Here is a 24,927-nt window from a genome sequence, read left to right on the forward strand (position 1 = left end):
TGAATACTGTCGCAATATGATAATTCAGATATCACCAGCGATTCGCACAACTCAAGTTTCATTTTAGTAGATAGCAAATCACGACTAGGATACAGCTGTCTCAGAATATTGAACGAGCTCTGACAGAGATAGCTGACGTTCTTGGTGAATCTTAGGTCAACATCAAACCAAATACCTAGGTATTTGATTTCACTTACAAAGGTTAACGGCATACCTGCTGACCTGATTTGAAAATTTTGTGTTAGCTGTTCACGTTTTGATTTCGTTCCGAGAAGCATAGCTACTGATTTCGAAGGGTTGAGTGTGAGATTATGTGCGGTTGAGATATTGTATAAAGATGTTAAGTCTTCTTCAATTTGAGAAATTGCTGAAAGGATTGAATTGCTCGTAAAGTCTAGGTATAATTGAGTATCATCGGCATAGTGGTGGATAGTACAAAACTTCAGACACTCATGAAAATCCGAGATTTAGATGGAAAAAAGAATAGGTCCCAAGATTAATCCTTGTGGCACTCCGTAATTCATTATTCGGGCATCTGACTTTAATGAACCTGCTACTACCGACTGGCATCGTTCCGATAAATAGTTACGAATAAGCCCACAAGCTTCCTGAGAAAAACCGTAGTATAGAAGTTTATCACAAGCTTTGTTCAGTTCCAAGTTAGCAAATATAACCTTGTTTTTCGGGTCCAGTAGTTATGCTTGACGTTATAATTGCCGTGTGTTACCTTGAGTTGTGTGGCAAATCAACGACATCCATGATTGCGGTAGTATCTGTGAATCATCTTATTTGTTGAGGCAGTTGGTACGTTTCTCAATTTCATTAGCTTCTCGAATCAACCTGACCTAAAGAGTTTTTTCTGTAGCAATTGTCTTGGCGTTTTGAGCTCATTATTTGGCCTGTTCAAGGTGAGGTTTGAAGAGGGATGATACTATATCTGATTTGCGAACAGCTAATCCATGTTCATAAACTCTATTGGAATTTCTTCTAAGGGTCTGGCCGAAGTAGCCTCTGGGGCAGGTCGTATATACCTTGTGCCTCATTGCGTATCGTGTCCTTGGGTGTTCGAAAAGAGTGGATATTTGATTGTTGCCTGCGTTATTACGTTATGTCTCTTCAAAGGTCGGTTTTCTTCGTCGGTAACTCCTTGGATGTAAGGCAGAAGTCGAAACTTTTGCGAGCTGGCCAGCTCGCAAAAGTTTCGACTTCTGAGGGTTGTCGTTCGTAGGGATGCGACAGCTGGTTAACGGAAAAACAGATTTTAAACAGATTCAGGAGATGGGATAGTCGTTTTGGTGAAGGGCGGCTTTGATTTGGTGTAGTTCCTTGGATCTGTTGTGGTTGTCAGTGAGTCTTCTGAACCAGTGTATGAGATGATTCAAAATGGAATACAACTGTACAGGATGATGGTGGGACTTACTATAGAAATAATGATCGGTATGGGTAGGTGTTCGTTGACAATGTCTGAGAAAGAGTTGTGGGACTTTGTGAAGAGGAATGGAAGTTATATAATTTTTTCGAACAGATTCATGGGGCTGAAATGGAAAGACACGTATCGGAGCCAAAACCTGGGTTTGAAATAAGCGTATCAATGGCTCGAATTTCAGAAAAACACGACCTCGAACCGATACTTCGCTCGAAGAAAGCTATAGACCACGACCAAAAAAAACGCAAAAAATATTCCAAGATAATTCTCTTCAATTAAGTTTTTTTGAGACCATAATTTTTAGACTGATTTCTACTCTTATGTGGAGAAATGTACATTCTTGGAGCTGGTAAATCAACAGTTCATTGTTCTATTGATCTCTAAATCTTAGGTGACTAGAAATAATAATTATATTTTTGTCTCATACAATTTGTTGTTGCAATAATTTTGTCTGTATTAATGATTTTCAAACATACTATTTCAACATTTTTTTACATCAATGTGCATTATATTCACCTCGTATTTTTTGCGAAGTTGATGTCGTAAAGTGGTCTGTTTCATGATACCCATCTGATATTTGATTTTTTGATGACAAACTGATCAAATATAGTTTGAATACTTGAACGCGACAGTGAAAATGATATAATATGTCATTAAGTGTTCTGGTGAAGTATTGAAATAATTGGAGCCTCTGGAGACACCCTACATTTTGTTTTATGAGAGAGAGAGAGAGAGTACATTGGCAGATTAAGATCTTCAAATGATGTAGTGCTGCAGGTTTTTCGGGGATTTCCTGCAGCTGAAAAAGCAAATGCGCCACTGGAATCAATGAAATCACCTGGGAGCGCCAATTAATTTTTTGTTGTTGTTTTATAACTTCAGGATTTGTATTTTGTATGTGTTATAAATTTTGGATTTTATTATACGATAATTCAATATTTGAATTCAAACACGAATATTTTTCATTCAATAATAACGTATCTATATCAAAAAACTTTCTTGTATTCAGGAAAATGACCAACTACCTACTAGCAGAAACGTTTTCCAGTTCGCTTCAGTTGAGTGAAAAAAGGAATAGGTACTACTTTCTCTTTCTTCTGTTTGAGTGAATTGAATAGACATTTTATCGATATTGGTGAACGCTTTCAAGTGTATACTTTTCGGGCCCATTGGATACAATTTTATCGATTTACATTTCCATTGAGATAGAAAGTGGATTCGAGTATTTTTTATGGGAATTCGAAATCGACGAAACATCTGCTTAAGTATCATGAGCTATTGACTTTTCCCAACACCAAGTTCGAGCTTGATTTTACAATATATTACGTTGGCAGACTCGGTCAATGCATACAGTGTGTAACAACGAAAACTTAACAGAGCCGTTTTTGACTATAAAAAGTAAGATTTTTAAAAAAAGCTCGGACACATCGATTTCTAATTGAAGGGGGACACCTTTCAGGTTAATCAGATTTTTTGTAGTATGCACCCCCTCGGAGGGGTGCGTCCGACGACCCTTATTTAGATAGGAAAAGTAGGTCGAGTGACACCTTGTTTTGAAGGTCTTTCGAATACCTTTACATTTCTGTTGAAAGAAAATTTTTGTAACGATTAGTTTTCGAGATAATATGAAGATTTAAAGGTATTTTTATTGAGTTCAATTCTTTTTAAAATAAATCAAATTGTTTTTAAGGTACAATTTACGTTCAGAACTTTTATAAAAAAAATAAATTTTTGCTTTTTATGACAACCTGCTAATACGTGTCCATTTGATTTCGTAAAAAAGTAAGAATTATTTGTTTATTACGAGGATATTTTTTCGGGGGATGGAATTGGTTACCACCCTTACATTTTAGTTAAATTGAGTGGCACCCCTTATGAAGGTTGCCATTTGATGTGGATATTTTATGCTTCTGATGTGAATCATACTAAAAACTTACCTACACAACGAATTCAACCTGCTGATTTCCTTGAATGCTAATGACACAGAAAAGTTTAAAAAACTGTTTTAGGGTTAATAAATCTCAATAATTGTTTTTAAAGCACACACAAAAAAAAGTAACACCTCATAAGGGTAACTCACATAGGAAATTTAGAGTAAATGTTCAAAATATGCGCCATTTTACTCCATGCAACAATAATGATTCTGTTCGAATTCTGCTCTTACATTATTCAACATTTCAGGAGTGATAGCATGGCATTCATCAATAATTCTATGACGTAATTCATCCAAATTGGCTGGCTGTGTAGCATAAACTTTAGACTTCAAATATCCCCACAAAAAGTAGTCCAGTGGTGTTAAATCTGGTGATCGTGCTGGTCATTCAATTGGACCTCTTCTGCCAATCCATGGTCCTTCAAAATGATTATTCAAAAATTTTCGAACCTGCTGGGCATATTGGGGTTGTGCACCGTCTTGTTGAAAATGGATGATGGATCCTGTTTAATTATTTCAACTATACGAGGTTGTATTGCCTCTTCAAGAAGTTGTAAATAAGAATCACCGGTTAAATTTCCATCAATGAAAAATGGACCTATAATATGATTGCCTAGTATTCCGGCCCAGACATTCAACTTTTGGGGATGTTGGGTATGTATTTCTGCGTATTGTCTTAGGTTTTCATCCGACCAATAACGGCAATTGTGACGATTCACACAACCATTTGAATAAAATGAGCTTTCGTCCGAAAAACAGAGTTATAAAGCAGCTCGGGATTTTGCATTAATCTCTCACTGATGCCCTCACAAAACTCTTGTCTTCGGTCAAAATCATCCTCATTGAGTACATGAACAAGTTTGATTTTGTAAGGATGGAATTTGTGGTTTTTAAGGATTCTCCATGCGCTCATATGGCTTATTCCCGCCATTGCTGATAAACCTCTAGTGCTTAACCTGGGATTGGCGATGACTTGACCAATCACTCCAATCGCATTATCGTCATTCACTACCCTTCTCTGAACATTTCTCATCTTATTTAAAATCGAACCTGTCTCCCTGAATTTTGTGACCAAATCCAGAACGTGATTTCTGCTTAGGTGTTTACCAGGGTTTTGCTAGTTAAATAAAATTGATGTTCTATTAGCATTTTGGTCGTTGCCAAAAAATAAAGCAAAACAATCGAACGATGTACTAATGAAAACTGGAAGAATAGGAGTGGGTATTGATTTTAAAAAAGGGATTTTATTTAACAAAAAACTGATAAGAACTGCTGGATTTTTTTTTATTTAGGCATACAAGTTACCGAGTGGTCTGTCTAATGTATAATTAACATGGCAATTTTAGCTTCAAATTATTTCGAAAACTAATCGTTACAAAATTTTTTTTTAACAGAGTTGTAAAGGTATTTGGAAGGCCTTTAAAACAAGGTACCACTCGACCTACTTTCCCTATCTAAATAAGGGTCGTCGGACGCACCTCTCCGAGGGGGTGCATACTACAAAAAATCTGATTAGTCTGAAAGGTGTCCCCCTTCAATTAGAAATCGACGTGTTCGACCTTTTTTTTAAAAAATCTTACTTTTCATATTCAAAAACGGCTCTGTTTAGTTTTTGTTGTTATACACTGTATACTTGTTTCAAATGATACAATAATGACGTACGTTTCGGCATTTTTATTATCTTCAGTTTCCGAAGTATGAATGAATTTCGAACACAAAAATATACAATGAGTTACTCCACTCACGATGGATATTTGAAATTTTCAGTGATAACATCATGCCAACGGAGACAATCTAAGAATGAACTTCATGGAATTAAGTTAACGTACAGAAAGAAAAAAAAAAGAAATTAACAAAATAGGTAATACATTTTGAAAAGTAAGATGCAAAAACTTTGTGATGATGTTTAATAAAAAAAGGTAGTCTATTTCGAATAGATTATTTCTTATATACTGTTCAATCTTTCTATTTGTTCAAAAAACCTGACCAGTCTCCGTATTCTGGAAAGATCGTGAAAATTCTTTTATGTATGAAGAGTTTCTTTTGAATGTATGACAATATCAGTACTTGAAAGCATATCCGAAAATTTAACTATTCCTGAATATTCTGTTCGCCTTCCAGTAATTATTAAGTTTGACGGAAATAATACAATGGAGACATGTTGAACGTAATACTAAACCGCCAGCACATGTTACATTATGAAAGCCATATTAAACGTACTCATATCACACAAACTTTTGATTTATTCAACATGGCATGTCAGGAAAGTTTTAGGTGGCATTCATACAATAATGAAGAATCCGTGTTACTTCGTGTCACAATAATTGTTTGATAAATAATACCTACACGTGATGTAGAACTCCTGAAATACTGGATACTTCATCATGTTGAGGAATGGAAACTCAAGTTGGTGTTAATGAAAGTGATATTGAAAGAAATTCAATTTGCTTTAATGAAATAAAATTTTATTTATACGACCGGTTTCGAATTTGACCCCATTGTAATTGTAATAAACATTGTATATATTTTAGGTTTTGAATTGATTTCTTAATTTCCATGGCTTCCAACAATTTCATTTTTTTCCCTACATTACATATGTGTGGAATTTTTAGGCTATCTTTATTTATCTTGTGTTTTGATTTTCGAAGATGTTCATACATTACATTCGCGACGCTCTATTCTACATATACCTGATTTTTTCTTTCTATCTCGTTTGAGTTTTGCATTCAGCAGAGTTTTGCCTGAATTGTCATTACTAATGAAAGCTGTTATTATTTTGTATTTAGAGAAGTAATTTTTAATATTTTCTGAAAGTTTATCTGAGTAGTTGATGCTACTATATGCTACTCCATAAAAAAAGAAATGAAACTAAAATCACAAACTATAGACCAATTTCGCTTATCACCTATGTATCAAAAATTTTCGAAAAATTGCTAAAGAAAAGAATAAACTCATTTATAACCAAATACGAATTGATTTCAGACAGACAATTTGGCTTCAAAGAAAAAACCTCAACCGAAGACGCGATTCTTAAACTGACAGAATTCATACATAAATCCTTGGAGAAAACCTTCTTCATGTCTATTTATAGACCTAACGAAGGCTTTCGGTACTGTCGATCATCAACTACTCCTACAAACTTTATAAAATAATGGTATCAGGAGGAACTGCCAAACGCTTTTTGAAAGCTATCAAAAACAAATAGAATGTGGAGTCCCACAAGGTACGGTACTGGGTCCTCTGCTTTTCAATTTATATCTAAATGAATTATTCAATTTTGACAGCGTTGGGAAAATAATTAGATACGCAGGCGATACTGCGATATTGAGGCAGACTCTTGGCTTGATTTGAAAAAGAAAGTAGAAATAGACTTCCACTTACTCAAGAAATGGTTTGACCAAAGGGTCAAAGGGACAGTGAATCTGGAAAAAACTAATTTTCTTTCTTTTAGCTGCAACCTATCCAATGATTGTCCATTCGAAACTCTTGATGTCGGCGAATAAGGAAAACAATAAAAATAGATTCCCTGAGAGAAATCGAATACTTGGGCGTCTACATAGATAGAAACTCAAGGTGGGACTCTTATATGAAATATACAATAAAAAAACTGCGAACAAGCTTCACAACATCCGTTCCTTGAAAAATTACTTACCTCACAAAGAACTCAATCAATTATATAGTTCCCTAGTAGAGAGCCATTTGAGATATGGTACAACAGCATGGGGATCAGCTCTGCGTGTACACCTGAAACCGTTAGAGGTATTACAAAGGAGATTCATGAAGTTGATCATGTCTAGGAATTCACGTTTCTCGTCAGATCTCCTGTATAAAGAGGGTGAAGTTATGGATATGAGACAATTATATTACTATTGTACAAACGTAAAGTATCATTTCAGCAAAAATAAAGCATCATCACGAAACCACGACTATAACACACGACATCGCGACCAACTAACATATCCTACTGTTGAAAAGTCAATTTCACAAAGAGCATATTCTTTCATGGCAACCAAATTATATAAAACCGTACCTCACAAAATAAAAAAATCTCATTCCAAACCAATATTCAAAAAACAAATAAGAAAACACATTCTCGAAAAAGATAGACAATTTTTAAAAACTCTGTTAGAGTGAAATAAGTTAGTCTTAGTCAAATTTATCCTGAACTTGTATCATACTGTATTGTAAGTCGCATAATTTTATCCATATTGCCTAAGATTTCATCTATTTGTACATTAATATTTTATTCTTATAGAACGTGTAATATTCATCTAAGGTTTTCCCTCATAGGTATTTTACCTCAAGCCGAAATATAATTTGCCTAACTATAACACCAAATTCACAAAATTTGAAGTTTTTACTCTATGAACACCATACATATTTTTATACGAATATTTATGTACTCACATATTCTTTACAACTTCTTGCGAAACAAGAGCTCTGCTCTTATCGCCAAACCACTTTGTTCACATATTTTGTTTTAATTGTACTCTAATCTGTATACGTTGTGAATAAAGTTATTATTATCATTACTATAAACGGACAAACATCTTGAATTAACCTAATATCAGGACTCAAATGGGTATTTCAATGCGAACCATTAAAAGAGAGGTTGAAGAAGGGAAGCCATTGATTTCTGTAAATAACGGAGAAGCAAAATTTCCACACCAAGATAGAAGTGGCCTAGAAGAGCACCAGTACCTGATATTTCCGAGTATGAACACTCCAATATTAGATGGATTATTTTCGACATTCATGAGACGGAAGGGTGTAGTATTACGGTAGAAAGTTCCAACACAAAATTAATAACGTTTTGGAAATTTTGGCTTCCGAAACATCTCTTCGTGGAATTTTAAAGAAAATAGGTTTCTGATGGGAAAGACTGAAAATGAAAGAAAAATTTCAACAGAGAAAATGGACATTAGAGCACTGAGGATGAAGTGTTTACCAGAAATCCTAGCCAACAGTGACCAATTGTGTTTCTTGATGAAACATACCTTCATAGTGGACATACATCTTCCAAGAACTGGTCGGATAAATAAACCAAAGGGTTATTTGAAGATATTGCGAAGGGACTAAGACTCATTATTGTCCATGCAGGAGGTGACACGGTCTTTCTACCTAATTGTCGGCTTATATTTAGATCAGCCACATCAGGGGATTATCATTCAGAAATAATTTCTCAAAATTATGGTAGATTGTTACAAGAAAGGTTGATCCCAAATTCACCTGGGAATTCAATAGTCATGAATGATAATGCTTCAAACTATGATATTCAAATTGATCCAGTCCTCGACACAAATCCCAGGTAGGGGTGAAGTAGCTGCATGAGAAAAGCATTATAATCACCCCCAATACGCTCGAACCCGAATTATATAAAAGCGTTGCCGACACGTAGTAGATATAGAGCGGCAATATCGGGAAAATAAAACATTCACAGACGTTCAAACAGAGGTAAATCCAGTGATTATCAGAAAGATAAAAAGATAATTTGTATTCAGATAGTGATTGAATAGAGATTACTTTTGGATGTATCATTATATAACATTTTGCTGAACTCTACTAGTACCTATGATAGTAAACAAAATTTGAAAAGAAATTACAAAGAAATCATGTTCCATTTGCTTCCTAGATCGCACCTCGAAACCGAAAGATTCTTTTTTTCTAGAACCTGTCACTAAACATGAAGTGTGGTCAGCAATTAAAAGATTAAAAAATTCTCCCAGCTTTGATATATTTTGCCTAAATAGCAAAATCATAAAAGAAGTGGGGGATAGTATTGTGGATCCATTGACACCACTCATTAATTTGAGCTTCGTGGAGGGAGTCTTCCCTGATATCTTCAAAATATCTAAGGTGATACCGATATTTAAAAAAGGCGATAAAGACCTACCCGACAATTATAGGGCCTATTTCAATCATTCCAATTCTAGGAAAAATTATTGAAATGATTTTAAAAACTCGTTTGAATTCATTTTTTAAACAAACATAACACAATCCATGATTGTCAATTTGGCTTCCGTACTAATCGTTCCACAGTCCAAGCAGTAAGCAGGGTGGTTGAAAAGATAATTGAGGGTTTTGAGTCCTGTGAACTAGCAGGTGTTACGCTATGCGACCTCTCCAAGGCCTTTGACTGTGTTTCCCATCAGCTACTGTTAACAAAGCTAGAACACTATGGCGTGAGAGGAAGCCCACTTTACATTTTCAAATCTTACCTATCCAATAGACTGCAATGTGTTTCTGTCAATGGGGGTAACTCTGAACAAGCAAGTGCCCAATACGGAGTACCACAGGGCTCCGTCTTAGGGCCACTATTGTTCACCATATATATCAATGACATATTTAACTTCCTCTTGCCAGATATGTGTATTGCTTTTGCGGACGACACTTCTCTGCTTAATTCACATCAGAGCTTCACTACACTCAAAACACACATGACAGCCACGAAATCTAGAGCAGAACTCTGGTTTAACACAAATCAACTGAAAATGAACAAAGATAAAACCCAAACCATCACATTCTCCTCTAACAAAAATCTTACCAATGGGTCAACTGCAAAACTGTTGGGAATAATACTTGATGACGGTTTTAAGTGGAATAGCCACATTGATAGTTTGTGCAATAAACTGTCCAGTCAGCTATTTGTGTTACGCAAACTTAAAAAAATTATCAGTACTGATGTACTGCTTATCTCATACCACTCCCTTTTTCACTCTCACATATCCTATGGAACCCTGCTGTGGGGTAACTCCACTCAGGCTATACGAGCATCTCGAATGCAGAAGAGAGCACTGAGAATCATCGATGGAGCACGTTTTGATGAATCATGCAAGCAAATTTTCATCAAACATAAGATAATGGCACTACCTTGTATTTACATATATCAAACTCTCATTGAAATTCATAAAAATAAAGAAATGTTCAAGCTGAACTCTGATTTTCACAGCTATCCAACACGCAGTGGCTGCCAGCTGCGACCACTAAGGTTGAGATTGAAATCATCACATTCTAATACATTGAATCTCAGCCTCTACAATAAAATTGATATGAATGCAAGATGTCTTGGTTTTGCATGCGTTCAAGACAGTTATTAAAAAAGCACTCATTGATAACTGTTTTTAGTTAGTGAATATCTGGAGGCAATATCAATTCAATCCAATCAATGCTGATGCCCCCATGGCATATATTTTTTTTATATATATATTTTATTTCTTTACATAATTGTATATTTTTTGTCTTTGTCTACTGCGAATAAGTATGTGTTTATATAAATCACGGGATGTTTCAACACTCTTTGTAAATTGACGTACTACCCATGTATATTGTGCATATCGTAGTCAATAAAGCATTTCTTTCTTTCTTTCTTTCTTACCCTGATCAAAACTGATTATAGGTACGACACTGCTGGCAAGGGGCTTATCGTAATCCAATAGTGATTTAGTTGGGAGTGTCTAGGTATACCTGCGTGATCGCTCGCCATCAGCCGTGGCGTGTACTGTATTCATCTTAACGTTTTGGAGGCCAAAATCTGCCTCCGTCGGTTTTGTTTTCTATCCGTAACATTTTCGACCTGTTTGAATAGATATCAGAGAAGTTATTTTCAAACTCAAGTTGATTTCATGTATTAACTTATGTAGTGAAGAACTGTTACACTATTCGTATCCAAATTAGAGATCAATATGTTTTCAAACCATTTTCGCCAAATATTAGCTTCCATGTTCTTATGATAGTCAACATTGCAGTCCTCAAGTTTTTTCTATATGATTTTGAAGAATTCAGAACCAATCCTTTACTTCCTTCGCAATGCCAAATGATTAGCCGCGATCCTTTGTTTGCAGGCATGTTAGGCGTACACATTTTCGAACCATCAGTCCACCCTTTCGTAACTGTGTCGTGTCATACCAAGTTTTGCCTTAATAGAAAATTTGCCGTTGTTTTTGTCTATATTTAGTTATTTGTTCTAAGTATTTGTTACGCAATTCCACTATTCTTCTGCTCTCCATAAATGCTTGACGTTTGTTCATTATTTCAAATCTAAATCTCAATTTCTTCATCCAATTCTGAAGAGTTTTGTTACAGCAGCTCACGTTATGGCCGGTAGTATTCAATTCATTCCTTATATTTCGGTTGTAGGAATCAGCCAGTTATAAAACTCGGTTAGTTAAAATTATCCAATACGAACCGCCAAGTTTACAGTACACGTGGATTAGTTCGCTGCCGGATCATTTCTATGTGTTGTTTTTTTGCCTTTGAGAGTGCCGACAACTATAAGAGTACACAATATCGTTTACTTTGACTATACCAGTACAAAGTTCTCGATTTCAATTTTGTTTTCGAATTGTGTGAAGTTAATATTCCAAGAAAAGTCGAAGAAATCAAGAAATCCTTAGTTCGTTACAAAAAAAAACACCCGATCAACTCTGAGATATATGAACTTTCACGATGGTTTGGGGTCAGTCCTGATCAATCTCAGTGCTGAAAGCTTGATATCCCACCATTGTTCTGCGAAGAACAATCGGATTCGGCAAATAACAAGATGAAACCGGGCGCTACCACAGAGCAGATCAATAGTGTTTCATTAACAAGAGAGTGTTGGAAAACGTTAGAAATCGTTGACCTGCTTTACAAGCATACCGATGCTTATAGTAAGCAGGAACTCGAAGTGTGCCAATTTTATTCGACACAATACGGGATTGAGGAACAAGGGGCGCTTCAATCGAAGAGGGGAATGTTTTCTGCTGAGATTTGTTTCTCGGAGAAACCTTTCGACTTATTCCTTCTCCATCATCGCACTGAAATATAGTACTCCTGAAACTCCCCACAAAAATATATGATGATGAAGGAGAAATTTGAAAATGCGGTCTTGTCTTCTCTATCATTCGAGGTTAACCAAATATCATTGATAATAATGAAAATCGTTTTCTTTGACTTAAATACAAATTATATAAATACTTGATGATATGAAAATACAAAATATATAGAAAACGATGTCAGTGTCAAAAGGCAGAGTTCGAATCGACTTGTTCTTTCAGTCAACCATAAAACGTGCATCTCAAGTAGATGCACAAAAGAACATTCAATTATGTAAAATAATTATGCAGTGAATCCAAATCACGAGAGATGCAGTTATTTGGATCAATGTTTTTTTTCCAAGAAGATGCTTCAATTAATTTCTTGTTCAAAATTTCATTTTTGTACAACTGTCATTGAAAGTGACATTTTTAATGGTTGTCAAGAGTACTGAAAGAAGATGTTCACAAAGTAGTGTGTTGAAAATATGTTCAACACTAGTGTTAAAAGTATTTTTAACACGATTTTTTTCGACCAAGTAGCAATAAACGAAACATAATTATTCAATTTTCAATGAATATTAATATTGTTTATTTCTCTTCTGAATTTCCTTCGAATTTTCAAGTCTACTCCAGCTAAGAAAATTAGAATATGCGATGTCATACTGCTGGTAACAATTCAATTGAAGCTTTTTGCAGCCTCTTCAATATCGTCAGGAACAGACAACTCCTCAATGTTTTCCTCCATCATGCAAAACATTAAATACCAGCAAGAACTTTAGATGTTACTTTAAATGAAACGCGTGAGCTGTAAACAATACTGTTTGTTGATAACCAGGTGGTTCGTCGTCACCTGACACGGTCATTTGACAGCATAATAATAATAAACTGACAAGAGATGTCAAAATGTTTGAATTGAAGGGGTTATATTTTTAGGAGTGATTAATTTTTTGGAAAAGAAAGTTTTTGGCTTTCCACTACTCCATCTCAATACAAAAAAAAAAGAATGAGGGAATTTTCCAAAGAAAGGAAGGAAGTAATCAATTTGAAAATGAATAACTTTATACATGTATGTGTAGATCATGCAGAAAAGTGACTTTCAGACTCAAACTGAGAGGAAGTCCTCCTGAAACAGCTACTTTCTTATAAACAGTGAATTACACGAAAGAAAAAAATTCTTTCGAAACAAATACTTCTATATGAACACTGAATCATACAGAAGATACTTTTACCCACTCAGTTTGTATTTCTAACATTCGTTGTGTAATAAAAATCAGATATCATTCACATGAGTTCTACTTCAAATGAATAGTAATTCAATGTTTATATGAAAGTAGCTGTTTCAGGAGGACTTTTTTTCAGTTTGTGTCTGAAAGTTACTTCTTTGCATGATCTACACAACCATGTATAGAGTTACTTATTTTCAAATTGATTACTTTCTTCTATTCTTCGGAAGATTCCCTCATTTTTTTTTGAATCAAGATGGAGTAGTAGAAAGCCAAAAACTTTCTTTCCCAAAAATGTCAAAATGTGTTGTTATAAAAATATTGAATTTATCTATTTTATTACGAAACCAGGACAGTTGTACAAAAAACTTTGTATGATATTTGTGAGTTTCATTTTGTTCGTGAAATTGCTCAACTTGCTACGCTCAACACCTGACTTTCAAGCTTGACTTTCAACACTCATGTCATAAATAGCTATTTTAACGTGTTTCTTAAATGAAATCAAAGGTGAGTCTTTATTAAAAAGGTGAAATCCTATTCATTAGTCAAGTTACATTATGAGAAAAAGAAATTTTAAAGGGAATAGTTCTATGAGTTATGTACGTCCGTTTTGAATCTCATTTTATGGTATGAATATTAGTTACGATCATACGGAACATGTCTCCAATACAAATTTTACATCTTGCACTTTTATAAATCGACCACATATATAATAAAATGCATCAGCGTCATATTTGACATTTCAACTTTTTTTAGATTCGAATATTACTTCAATGAATGACATCTGATTTTTGTGAATGTAGAAACCCCACTTCTATTTAGCGGAATTTTTGAATATGTCAGAATCAATTTGAATTCGTATAAAAATTCGAAAATGTTCGTTATTATTTTTGAAACTGTCACGAAAGCAGAGTTTATAGTGTGAAAAGTAATATTATTATCGATTTTGGTAGATACAATTGACCGGCAAATCGTGGAATGAACTCAAGGACACGGTACGAATTTTTTCCGTAGAACTGTGTTATAGGTCTGTACATTCAATAACATGTGAAATTTCACTACGAACAAAGACCTTCATGGTATAAATACTCATGGATATAACGAAATTCATATCACCCTTCCTAGCTCTCAAGTATTATGAACAAATAATATTCAGCCTTCACTACATCGAATCTAGTGAAAATCTCAGGAAATTCAAATTCAAACAGAAGTCTTCGATGATTATTTCCATTCTATCCGGAAATTTTCTAACTGGAAGTAATTTCCTTTTAGTTATGATATAACTTGTTCAAGCCTTCTGCGATTGTATCAACCTTCGTCTGATCTAACAAAACAATATATAATAATGAAGAAAAAATCTACATTGGATCCGATTTGTTGAAATCAAAGTTCAAAATCAATCAAATCACTTGTGTCAGGTTAATCTTCCAAAAACATTATATGAATGAATTGAAATTTCCCTCCAAGAGATTTATAGAAACTACAATGTACATTGAATCAATTTGTTTTCGTGATAAATGAGAAAACTCGAACTTTAACACAGAAAGTAATCAAGAATTCAAACTTATTCCTGGCCACGTTCACTTGAAATATGATCCTCCTTCTTTTCCGTGCCTGCAAAAAATAACTTTGTTGGAAAAGACATCCAATTACTCTCTTATATATACACGTAAATATAGTGCCTCCAGAATTAAGCGTGTAATGTTGCCTCATTACGGTTCTCCAGCCATTTCTTCAAGATTTATTCCTACTTTATTTCTATCCCTTATGCAAATCCGACGAAATTACTCCACTTTATATTTCCTTTCACACTGTTCGGTCTTCGAATAATGACTATGCTGATGTAATTGTGAAGTGCATACCTACATATATTTCCTTCTTTTTGCGTGTTCATAAGTCAAATTGGAAGAAGAATTTCATGTAACATATTCTCGTTATCTTCTGAGTAACTCATTCAATTTGGGAAGCAAGATCGTGGAAATATAGGTGGGAATTCCAATGGAAATTTGGATAAAATCCAGTTTATTCGAGAGGAATATGAAGAATGTTGGAAAACATTTCTGTATTATTTCATCAAATATCAGTTTCATCATTCATTTACATGAAAACATGTATAACATTTATATTTATATATATGAGCAAACATATTTTCTCTTTGCATCAAGAAATTCTTTGATACTATAGTAACATTTGTCTTGCAAATATACTTTCAATTTTGATCTGAAGGAGTTTTTATTCCGTTGCTCTCTCAGGTTTACGGGAAGATGATTGAAAAACTTTATACCTCTATGTGAGGGGCTTTCTTCATAGAATCATGAGCTGTCTGCAGGAATTCTGATGAGGTCTTCGTTTCTAGTTGGGTAACCATGACAATGATAAACGTTTGATACATCCCAACATGTTGCATGAATAACATTTTACATTTGAAAACATAAATACATGGAACTGTTAAAATTTTATAGTTTTAAAAATATGATCGACACGATTCATGTCAAACAGATAATCAATAAATGAAAAAAAATAAAGATTCTGTATGGAAGAGCCGGTTTTGAAAAACATCAAAAAAGTTAACGTCAGGTGATGATTATTGAATAAAATTGCTTTTTGGAAATAATTAGTTTAATAGTCATGATTATCCAATCAAAATAAAATGAGATACAATGACAGAAACTAATAATATGGCAACTTAAAAAAAAAGGAAATCGGCTCTTTCAAACCAACATGTGTATGAAAGAGCTTTGGCATGTGCTATGAAAGAGCCGGGTTCATCTTTACAAAAAAAAACGTCTTTCAGCAAATAAAAATCACTTGCTTAACTATTTTTCTCTTATAAAATCCTAATCAAACTTGAACATTACTTATTTCTATTGAAATCAGTTATTTATCAGGTTAAATGACAATCTTACAATATTCTTAAGCATTTTAATACAATTATTCTTTTTAATAATAAGTCTCCTTATCAAAATATCAACTAGAAACATTTTTGGCAAAAGAAATTTGTAACACCTTTAATACCAACAAGTCGTATGTGCCCAATCATCACAAATCTTATAATGGTACCATTCTACTTTGCTCTTAGAATAATCTCCATTACACATAATACAATAATTTTTATCTTTCTGTGAAGTAATCTTCTTGTTTTTCAATTCCTAAGGATTAATTTCATCATCTGAGCCTGTTAATGAGGAATCATCGTGCAAATATATTTTGGCGCTTGAAACACTGTGTCGTCGAACTTAGTCTTTTTATATTTTGTTTTGTTGACATTTTCTCAACACCACCTTTTCTAGGTTCATTTTTCTTTTTTTTTTCCGGAGTATCAGCTGATGACATTTTACGATTATTTGATTTTAAACTCTTTCTGGGGACTGATTCAAGAAAAGGTCTTACAATATCGGGGCTTGCGAGTTCTGTTGTTTTTGATCAAACTATCACACACACAAACAGCAGGAAACAGGCCTCGACAAGCGGAGAGTCAGAGGCCCCGGTAGCAGTCATCTCAAAGGATACCAGTACCGAAGGCGCAGAAAGCCGGAGGAAATGAGCTGGTCCAAAACTGTTTAAAATCTGTTTAAAATATTTTTTCCGTTAATCAGCTGTCGCCCTCATAGGAACGACAACTCTCAGAAGTTGAGAAACTTGTGCGAGCTAAGGACTAACGAGGTCTTACATTCTGACGTTTGATTCCTAACACAGCCGCAAAATACAATATTTACTAGGATATCATTTAATTGAAAGCGAAGTACAAGCCAAAGCAGTGTAGCTCAAATATAAATCCCCATTCATTTCATGTTCTTTGGAGAAGAAAAATATTCCTTGTTGTTGCTTTTCCACTGGTTCTCAGATAATCGCTCAGTCTGATGTCACAATAATGAACCCACAGTTTCAAACATTTCATTGGAAGTGTAGTGAATAAAAAACAGGACAGAACGATCATTAGCAGTTGATTAACTGTCAAGAAGAGTATGCTAATTGAGCAATTAGCAATTATTTTTCTCGCTTCCTCAGGGAGATGTTGTATTTCTGCAACGTTGCTTGGCATTGAAATTCTATTCGAATTATTTTCCCATTTGTTTGTGTTAAGAAAATCAATTCGATTAGATTATCCTTTTTCTTTCGACGTGAAAACGATTGAGATCTTCTTATGTTCAGTAAACTGTAAAAAGACAGCTTGGGTGAATGAGTAAGGCCTGTGTCTATCTCTGTAAGTCAACTTCAATGATGAATTACGAAGGTATTTCTGACAAAATACATTGTTAATTTAAAAAAAAAACATTTCGACAGATCTCATTGAACTTTTTACTCAATATTCCGTGATCTCAGTATAGAAAGGGTAATCTTCGGTCAGGTTGACGCCGAAGCTTCGCTTTGCCACTGACCGCCTTTGGGAGCCTCGTTCATTGTTGATGTTCGTAGTGAAGTACTAGATTAGATGAGGTTCTAGTTATCAATTATTTCATAATGGAGACTGATTATTGAAAAAGTATATATTATATTGATTAAGATTGTTGGAAGATTGTGAATTGAGGCTGTTAAATAACTTATTTCCACAGAAATAAGCAATTTTAGAGTTTGATAAAATTTACATAATAAATAAATAGTTTACTAAGTGATTTCTATTTGCAGAAAGACTGTTTTTTTTGTAAAGAAGAACCCGGCTCTTCCGTAACTAATGCTCAGCTCTTTCATACACATGTTGCTTTTTCTAAAATTGTTATATTACTAATTTCTGTCATTGTATCTCATTTTATTTTGATTGGATAGACATGACTATTAAACTAATTATTTACAAAAAGCAATTTAATTCAATAACCATCACCTGCCGCGGGGGAAAAATGCGTTAAATATATCCTTTATCCGATTTGTCCATAATTTGTTCAATATGACTCCTTAGAGCATGTAATTTGGATGAATATTTTCGAAGATACTACAGATTCTACGGTAGCGGCGGTACCGGGCCAATTATATGTAAGTCTTTCAAGATTAACCTTTAGAAAAACATGTTTGTATTGTCTACTGACAAAAAAGCTATAAACGTTGTATATAAAGTATATTTGGTATTATATGGTATATATATTTGGTATCAACATTGCACTCGTGCGGAGCCGAAGCAAGTCGGATTGAAATTAAAAGTGCTGATTTCTCAAGACAATGAATCGTGCCAAAAATCAATGAAAATGATGGCGAAATTGCATGAAATGGTCTTCAGATTGCTTCCGCGACCACCGTATCCTTCAGATCTGACCCCTACCGACTCCGTTCTCAGACCTCACAAAAATGCCCGTTGGAAAGAAATTTAGCGGCGATGGAGAAGTAATCGTCGAAATTGAGGCCTATTTTGAAGCTAAAAACAAATTGTCCTGTGAAAATGGTATCAAAAAATTGTTTGAAAGTCATTTGTATCGCCTACGAAGAAAACTATTTTGAATAATGAAATCTGCGTTAGCCTAGGAACTTGTCAGCCCGAATAGAAAGTTCGTCTTTCCATCATATACAATGTTTTCCTACAAGAAAGTTATTTCTACTTCACTAGTGTTAATTAAAAGTAATATCTCTCCCTTGTTTTCAGTGCCTCCACAGAGGATGGTTATTACGGACGATTCAGGGGCTCCATTATCATCCGTTGTTGGACCTTTTCCCGAAGGAGCTTCGTTTACGCTACGCTGTGATGTATTTGGTGGTAAGAAACTCTTTCCAGATTAAATTTCGTTAATGAATGGACAGATAAAAAGTCCCTTGAAGTTTTATAAGTTTCAAACTCCTACAATCTGTAGAATGAATATATCTAGATCAAGTGAGAACTGAAAAGTACAACCCGTGAGGTAACTGCAAGTAAATGTATTATAAACTTCTGGCAGTTTCATTTAGTCAGTAATTTGTTGTTTCTATCAATTTTTCCTTAATATGAAATGAAATTGGAGATTTGAATCATCATACTCAGATTATCTACAGGGACAAATCTTTCAGAACAGTCTTATCTTACCTACAAAGTAGGTTTATGGACTGACACAGACCGGTTTCGGCCTTGCACTCTTCAGTGCATGGTAGTATCCATCATCAACATGCAGTCGATGATTTCCAATAATTGAAAATCAAATTTTTCTCAGAATATCATTTTTTTGAACTAGGCTGAAATGAATGACAAACAACATATTTGTTATTATATTTAATTTTCTTCAAATGGCTTAAGTTACGACAAAAATATATACTTTTGACAGTATATTATTTTGGCAGTCTTTACTATATAACAGCTTCTACAGGCAAGTTCAAAACTGAGTTAGTTTCGAACATGCCTGAAGAACCTATTATGTAGTGAAACAGATACAGCGGCTTTGTGAATTGTTTAGTAAAAATTTACAATAAAGTGTTGTTCAAATGCCTTATTGAACTCAATCAGTATCTGTACTCCAAGCTGTAATATCTCATTAAATACTTGTCCAATTTAATCTAAATGAGCGTCATTTGAATCAGTGCTCTTTTACCAATGTAGCACTGGTGTATTATTTCCGTCAGCATGAAAATTGTGTGCTCGAGATTCGATTAGATTGTTTGCAGAACACAAAATGGCAGTAAAATAGTATCCCAAAAAAATTGGTTGGGTAGGGCGGGGCTAGTTGATCATTGGAGTAAGTTGGGCAATCAAAATACCCCCGAAACTATACACCGGACGCTAGCACGTCAAATGAAAGAAATGCGGGGGCGCGTGAGGAGAAAGATCATGCAACCGCTGGTGGCGAATTGACGATCGAGAAAGACACGCGAGCGCTTTGTTTATTTTGCGAACAAAAAGTAAAAAAATCGTGTATGTGTGAATTTCTTCTGTACAGGTCAAATGTTATTCATTTTCAATCAAGTAAGTGCTAAAGTTTCACTAATTTCATGTATTTTTGATATCTATCATGGATTTTGTTTAAACTAATACAGTTTCATCATAACCTCATTTCAAATTCAAATATTCGGGTTGGGGTATGTTGAGCAACTGTTGCTCAACTTACCCCGTGATTAAAAATAATAGTGACTTATATTTTTCTCTCGTTTTAGAATGCGGACGTATAGAAGGAAAACTTCAAGAGGTGTGTACTCAACTCAATATTTAAATGGATGGACGTCTCAGTATTTGGACCGTTCAAAACATATTGCGCCTCTGCACAAGATGCATGGCTACGATACAACTCAAGGTAGACTATAACCATTAACGATATCCCAAAAATAGTCGCTGATTCACTGCCTTTTGCTCAGACAAGTATACATTTTTTGAATGGTTTCAAAAAGACTGGCATCTTCTCATATAACCCCAACATTTTTGGCGACGATGAGTTTTCACCATCGTGTGTAACCGACCATCCAGATCTGGCATCTATTGACCTATTCAACCTGATCGCGTTTCGTCTACCTCTGCCAGTCAATGTGAACCTGAGCCCAGTACGAACAATGAAGAAAATGGACAGCCCTAGAAAATGTTCAGCCATACCCAAAGGCAGCTCCAAGAAAGATAAGTACAAGTATGTGAAGAATGAGAGAAGCTGCAACTCTCATGCATAGATACACCCGAGAAAAACGCGTTGCAAGAAGAACAAAATAAATCTAGTAAAAAAGGTACGAAGCAAAAGAAGAAAATAAAAAAAAAGAATGGGGGTTTTAGTAAAAAATTACTTCAGTCATGTGATGAAAGTGACAAAGATGAATGTATCTGCCTGGTTTGTAGCGAATTCTGGTCTGACAGTATACCAGGAGAGAAGTGGATCCAATGCGAAAATTGTAAAGAGTGGGCACATAAAAAATTTGTCCAAGTTACTGGCTTATGATGCACTGTTTGGAACCTTTGGTGCAGTAATGAATATTACTGGAGTTTTTTTCCAACACGAAATCGTTATTTTTAACACCTCGATCACCAAGTGATCATCTTCAAAGATTAAGATTATTCTTCCTCTTTGAAGTTTGAAGATCATCAGTGTTATTATTAGATTGACTGGTGCCTCAGCTATACTTGTTTCCCTATAAAAGTCAGTTAGATTGGCGTATGTTTGGCAATACAGTCGATCATCACCTGTTTAAAATTCCATTTTCAGATGATTTAACAATAAGCTTCGCACGGACTGGTTATTAGTCATATTAGGAAGAGCTAGATGAAGTTCTAAAAATTCACATAAGTTTTCGCTACTTCTTGAACATTTACTACAAAGTAAACAAGTGAGGATTTTTCCAGCAAAAGATTTACAAACACGAGATGGACTGTACGGAATCATTCAATCTAGAGCGGTCAGGAGTATTGATTTTGCTATTGTTTTGCTCACGAAGAGTATTCAACAAGAACCTCAAGAATTCGGAACAATCCTCTTGTTGTCCTAACAAGTATCTAGTGGACTTCAAAGACTCCAGGAAATCGGTTGGAGGGGAAGATGATATCTTCTTACGAAACTACAGCTGCATGAACAGGTGTTTGAGTTTGATGAATAAGTAGGAAACATTTCCGTTCTCGTTCATCATTAAAACTTCGTTCTTGAAATTCTTCGTCATGAACAACACTTGTAAAATGCTATTCATGTAGCAAGTGTTTCCTGAATTATCCAATCCAATTTTCTTTTCTAGATTTTCAGGACAACTCTCTACTGATCCGTAAGGAAGAATACTTTTCACAGAATCTCCATAAGAACCATTTCTCAAGCTGCGATCGATCCTTCCAAGTGAAGAAGAGTTTCGTAGAGGGATCGGCTCTAGCTTCATGAAGCTCATGAAAAAGCAAATGTGGCACTGGAATCAACGAAGTCACCCCGGAGCGCCAATTAATTTTTATTGTACTTTTTATTTTATTTTTATTGTTGTTTCATTAATAATTTGTATTTCACACTTCGCTAAATGTTTTGTAAAATTGTAAATTGTAATGTAGAATGCATGAGCATTCAAAAATACTTTGTAGCTCCTCACACTTTGTTAAATATGTTTTTGTGAATTAGCTTTGCTGTTGGATGAATAAATAAATCAAATTTTCCATTCATATTTTCACCGCTAAATAATTTCTGTTTCAAGAACCTTTTTTCTAGTTTAAAACACAGCAAGGGTTTACAAGACATTCGTATAAACCGACCAGAAGTGTTTCTGGGTGGAATTACAAATCGAAGGACATCTCCACCATGATTTCCTGTGAGAGCTTACTTGCACAACGATACTTCTGAATGCGACTTTATTCGCTAGCCTTTGATAACGCTCAACTGCAGGTTGAGTTATCTCGCAGTTGAGAGTACGTGCAATGGCAATGCAACGAAACTGCGCCACCGAAAAGTCACAATACCGATGCTATAAAACGTTCTTTACGGCTCCAAAGGGCCGATACGCCATCGAATTCAGCGCACCTAATCACGCTTTTGTTTCAGCTAAACCTCCGCCGAAGGTAACATGGTTTCGCAACGATTTAGCGGTCAGCAATACGAGCGTCGCTTTGCCAACCGCCGGGTCGACACACGTCCGCAGCGAGATACGCATAGAAGACCTGGGGCGTCGCGACGTCCATTCCGAGCTAACCTGCCAAGCATCCAACAATCCGAGGACGCCGCCTCTAGCCGCAACTCTACACGTCGATATGAACTGTGAGTGTAGCACTTCGATATTTGTACTCTTTTTCAAGGGAATTCTGTTTTTCTGTTAACCAGCTGTCGCAACCCTACGAACGACAACCCTATGAAGTCGAAACTGCGAGCTAAGGACTATCGAGATCTCACCTTTTTCTAACACGGGTTGGACGATAGCAAGTGAAAATCGATCGTTCAGACTAGGGCTTGAACCACCGATCAACACGGCGGTCAATTCGAGTGAGTGAACAAAGCACCTTCAAATCTCCCGGAGAGGATGGTATATTTCCAGCTCTTCTTCAAAACGGACTGGAAATAATTTTACCTATTCTCACAAAATTGTATAGAGCTAGTCTGGCATGGAACTATATACCAAGCAGTTGGTGGTATATATAACTAAAGTGGGCCGGAGAGACCCACACCCCAAATCGGTACGACCAATCAGCCTTACATCCTTCCTGCTGAAAGGACTTGAGAGGATACTGGACGGACATATCAGGAGGGTAGCATTATATGCATCCCCACTGAATAACCACCAGTATGCTTATCAAACCGGCAAATCGACAGATTTACATTAAATAACTTCGTTGAGGAAATCTCCCAATCCCTTGACAACAATGAGATTGCGGTTGCTGTATTTCTTCATATTGAAGGAGCATTGGACAATGCACTACCTAAATCTATTGGCTAGAAAGGGTGTAGAATCGACGATAACTGGCTGGATCTATGCCTTGCTAGTAAACAGAACTGCAACTACGACTCTTCAAGACGAGGCTATCAGGTTCAGGGTCACCAGGGGCTGCCCTCAAGATGGGGTACTATCTCCCCTTCTGTGGTTGCTCCTGTTGGATAGTCTGGTTGATGCCCTCGACAGAAGAGAAGTTGATCTGCAAGCTTATGCAGATGACCTTGTCATCCTGGCAAGGTCCACGCCGGGAAGGGTAGCTTGTAATTTCCTTCAAAGCGCGTTGGACGTTGTTCACAGTTGGTGCCTGAGGGAGTAGATGTTTGTCAACCCCAGTAGAACTGTGTTAATCCCTTTCACCAAGAGAAGGAAATTGGACGATCTAACGACACTTTTCTTCAATGGTGTAGTCATTCCATTTGAAACGGAGGTGAAATATCTTGGCATTGTCCTTGATAAAAGACTCACCTGGAACGCTCACTTGGAAAAAGTTTTACACAAAGCCAGACTGTTTCCACGGACATATCGAAGGATTTGTGGTAAAACTTGTGGTTTAGGTCCCGAACAAATCCATTAGATTTATGTGATGATTTTCAGACCAATGATCACGTATGGTGTAATTGCTTGGTGGCCGAAGGCTTTAGAGAAAACGGAGACAGGCTTGTCTGGCTATCAGTTGTGACTACCGCTGGCTACCGTCAGCGGCCATGGAGATCCTTCTAGATCTACCTCCTCTCCACATTTTTCTGGAAAGAGAGGCTGGATGGACTGCATACAGACTTGTACACATTGCCAATTGCACAAATCAATTCAATGCAGAGTGCAGCAGACTGTTGGTTGACATTGGAAGTCACAGCATTCTGGAAATAATCTCTGACTTTATGCCTCCAACTGTTAACTACGAACTGCCTTATGAAGTATTATTCCCGAGTATAGAAGACTGGATCCTGCGGGAGAAGAAAATATTAAGAGCAGATAGTTGTTGGTTCACAGATGGATCAAAAACACCTTCCGGTTCAGGTGCAGGTGTTTTCAGTCGCAGACCCAGGACAGAGATATCTACCTGCCTAGGAACTTATGCGACTGTATTTCAAGCGGAAATATTCACGCTACTGAATTGTGTGCGGAGAGATTGGATAAATCCAACCTCACTCACAAGACAATAGACAGTCAAGTGGCGTTGGAAGCTCTTGGCAACAGATTGTCTCTGTTCTGAATTCCTGGCCATACTGGCCTGGAAGGCAATGAAGCTGCTGACTCTCTTGTAAAGAAGGGTGTTGCAAGCGGCTTCATTGGACC

At 35.7% G+C, this 24,927-nt stretch overlaps 1 protein-coding gene across 2 annotated transcripts in view; it reads left to right on the forward strand.

The window, feature by feature from the left end:
* The window catches only part of side-VII (sidestep VII transmembrane protein), a 338,106-nt gene that overhangs the window by 270,880 nt on the left and 42,299 nt on the right, over window positions 1-24,927 (forward strand). For both annotated transcript variants that reach the window (XR_012468277.1, XM_074186061.1), the window contains exons 4-5: window positions 18,947-19,057; window positions 22,749-22,961. Coding sequence is in view for 1 of the 2 variants with exons in the window: in XM_074186061.1 (XP_074042162.1) it covers window positions 18,947-19,057; window positions 22,749-22,961 (324 nt within the window). In the remaining variant the exon portion in view is untranslated. The remainder of the gene's footprint in view (window positions 1-18,946; window positions 19,058-22,748; window positions 22,962-24,927) is intronic.

The sequence above is a fragment of the Leptinotarsa decemlineata genome, unplaced genomic scaffold (genome assembly GCF_025532065.1).
Source record: "Leptinotarsa decemlineata unplaced genomic scaffold, Ldec_3_MD MMD2_tig00078422_RagTag_RagTag, whole genome shotgun sequence".
Lineage (NCBI taxonomy): Eukaryota > Metazoa > Arthropoda > Insecta > Coleoptera > Chrysomelidae > Leptinotarsa > Leptinotarsa decemlineata.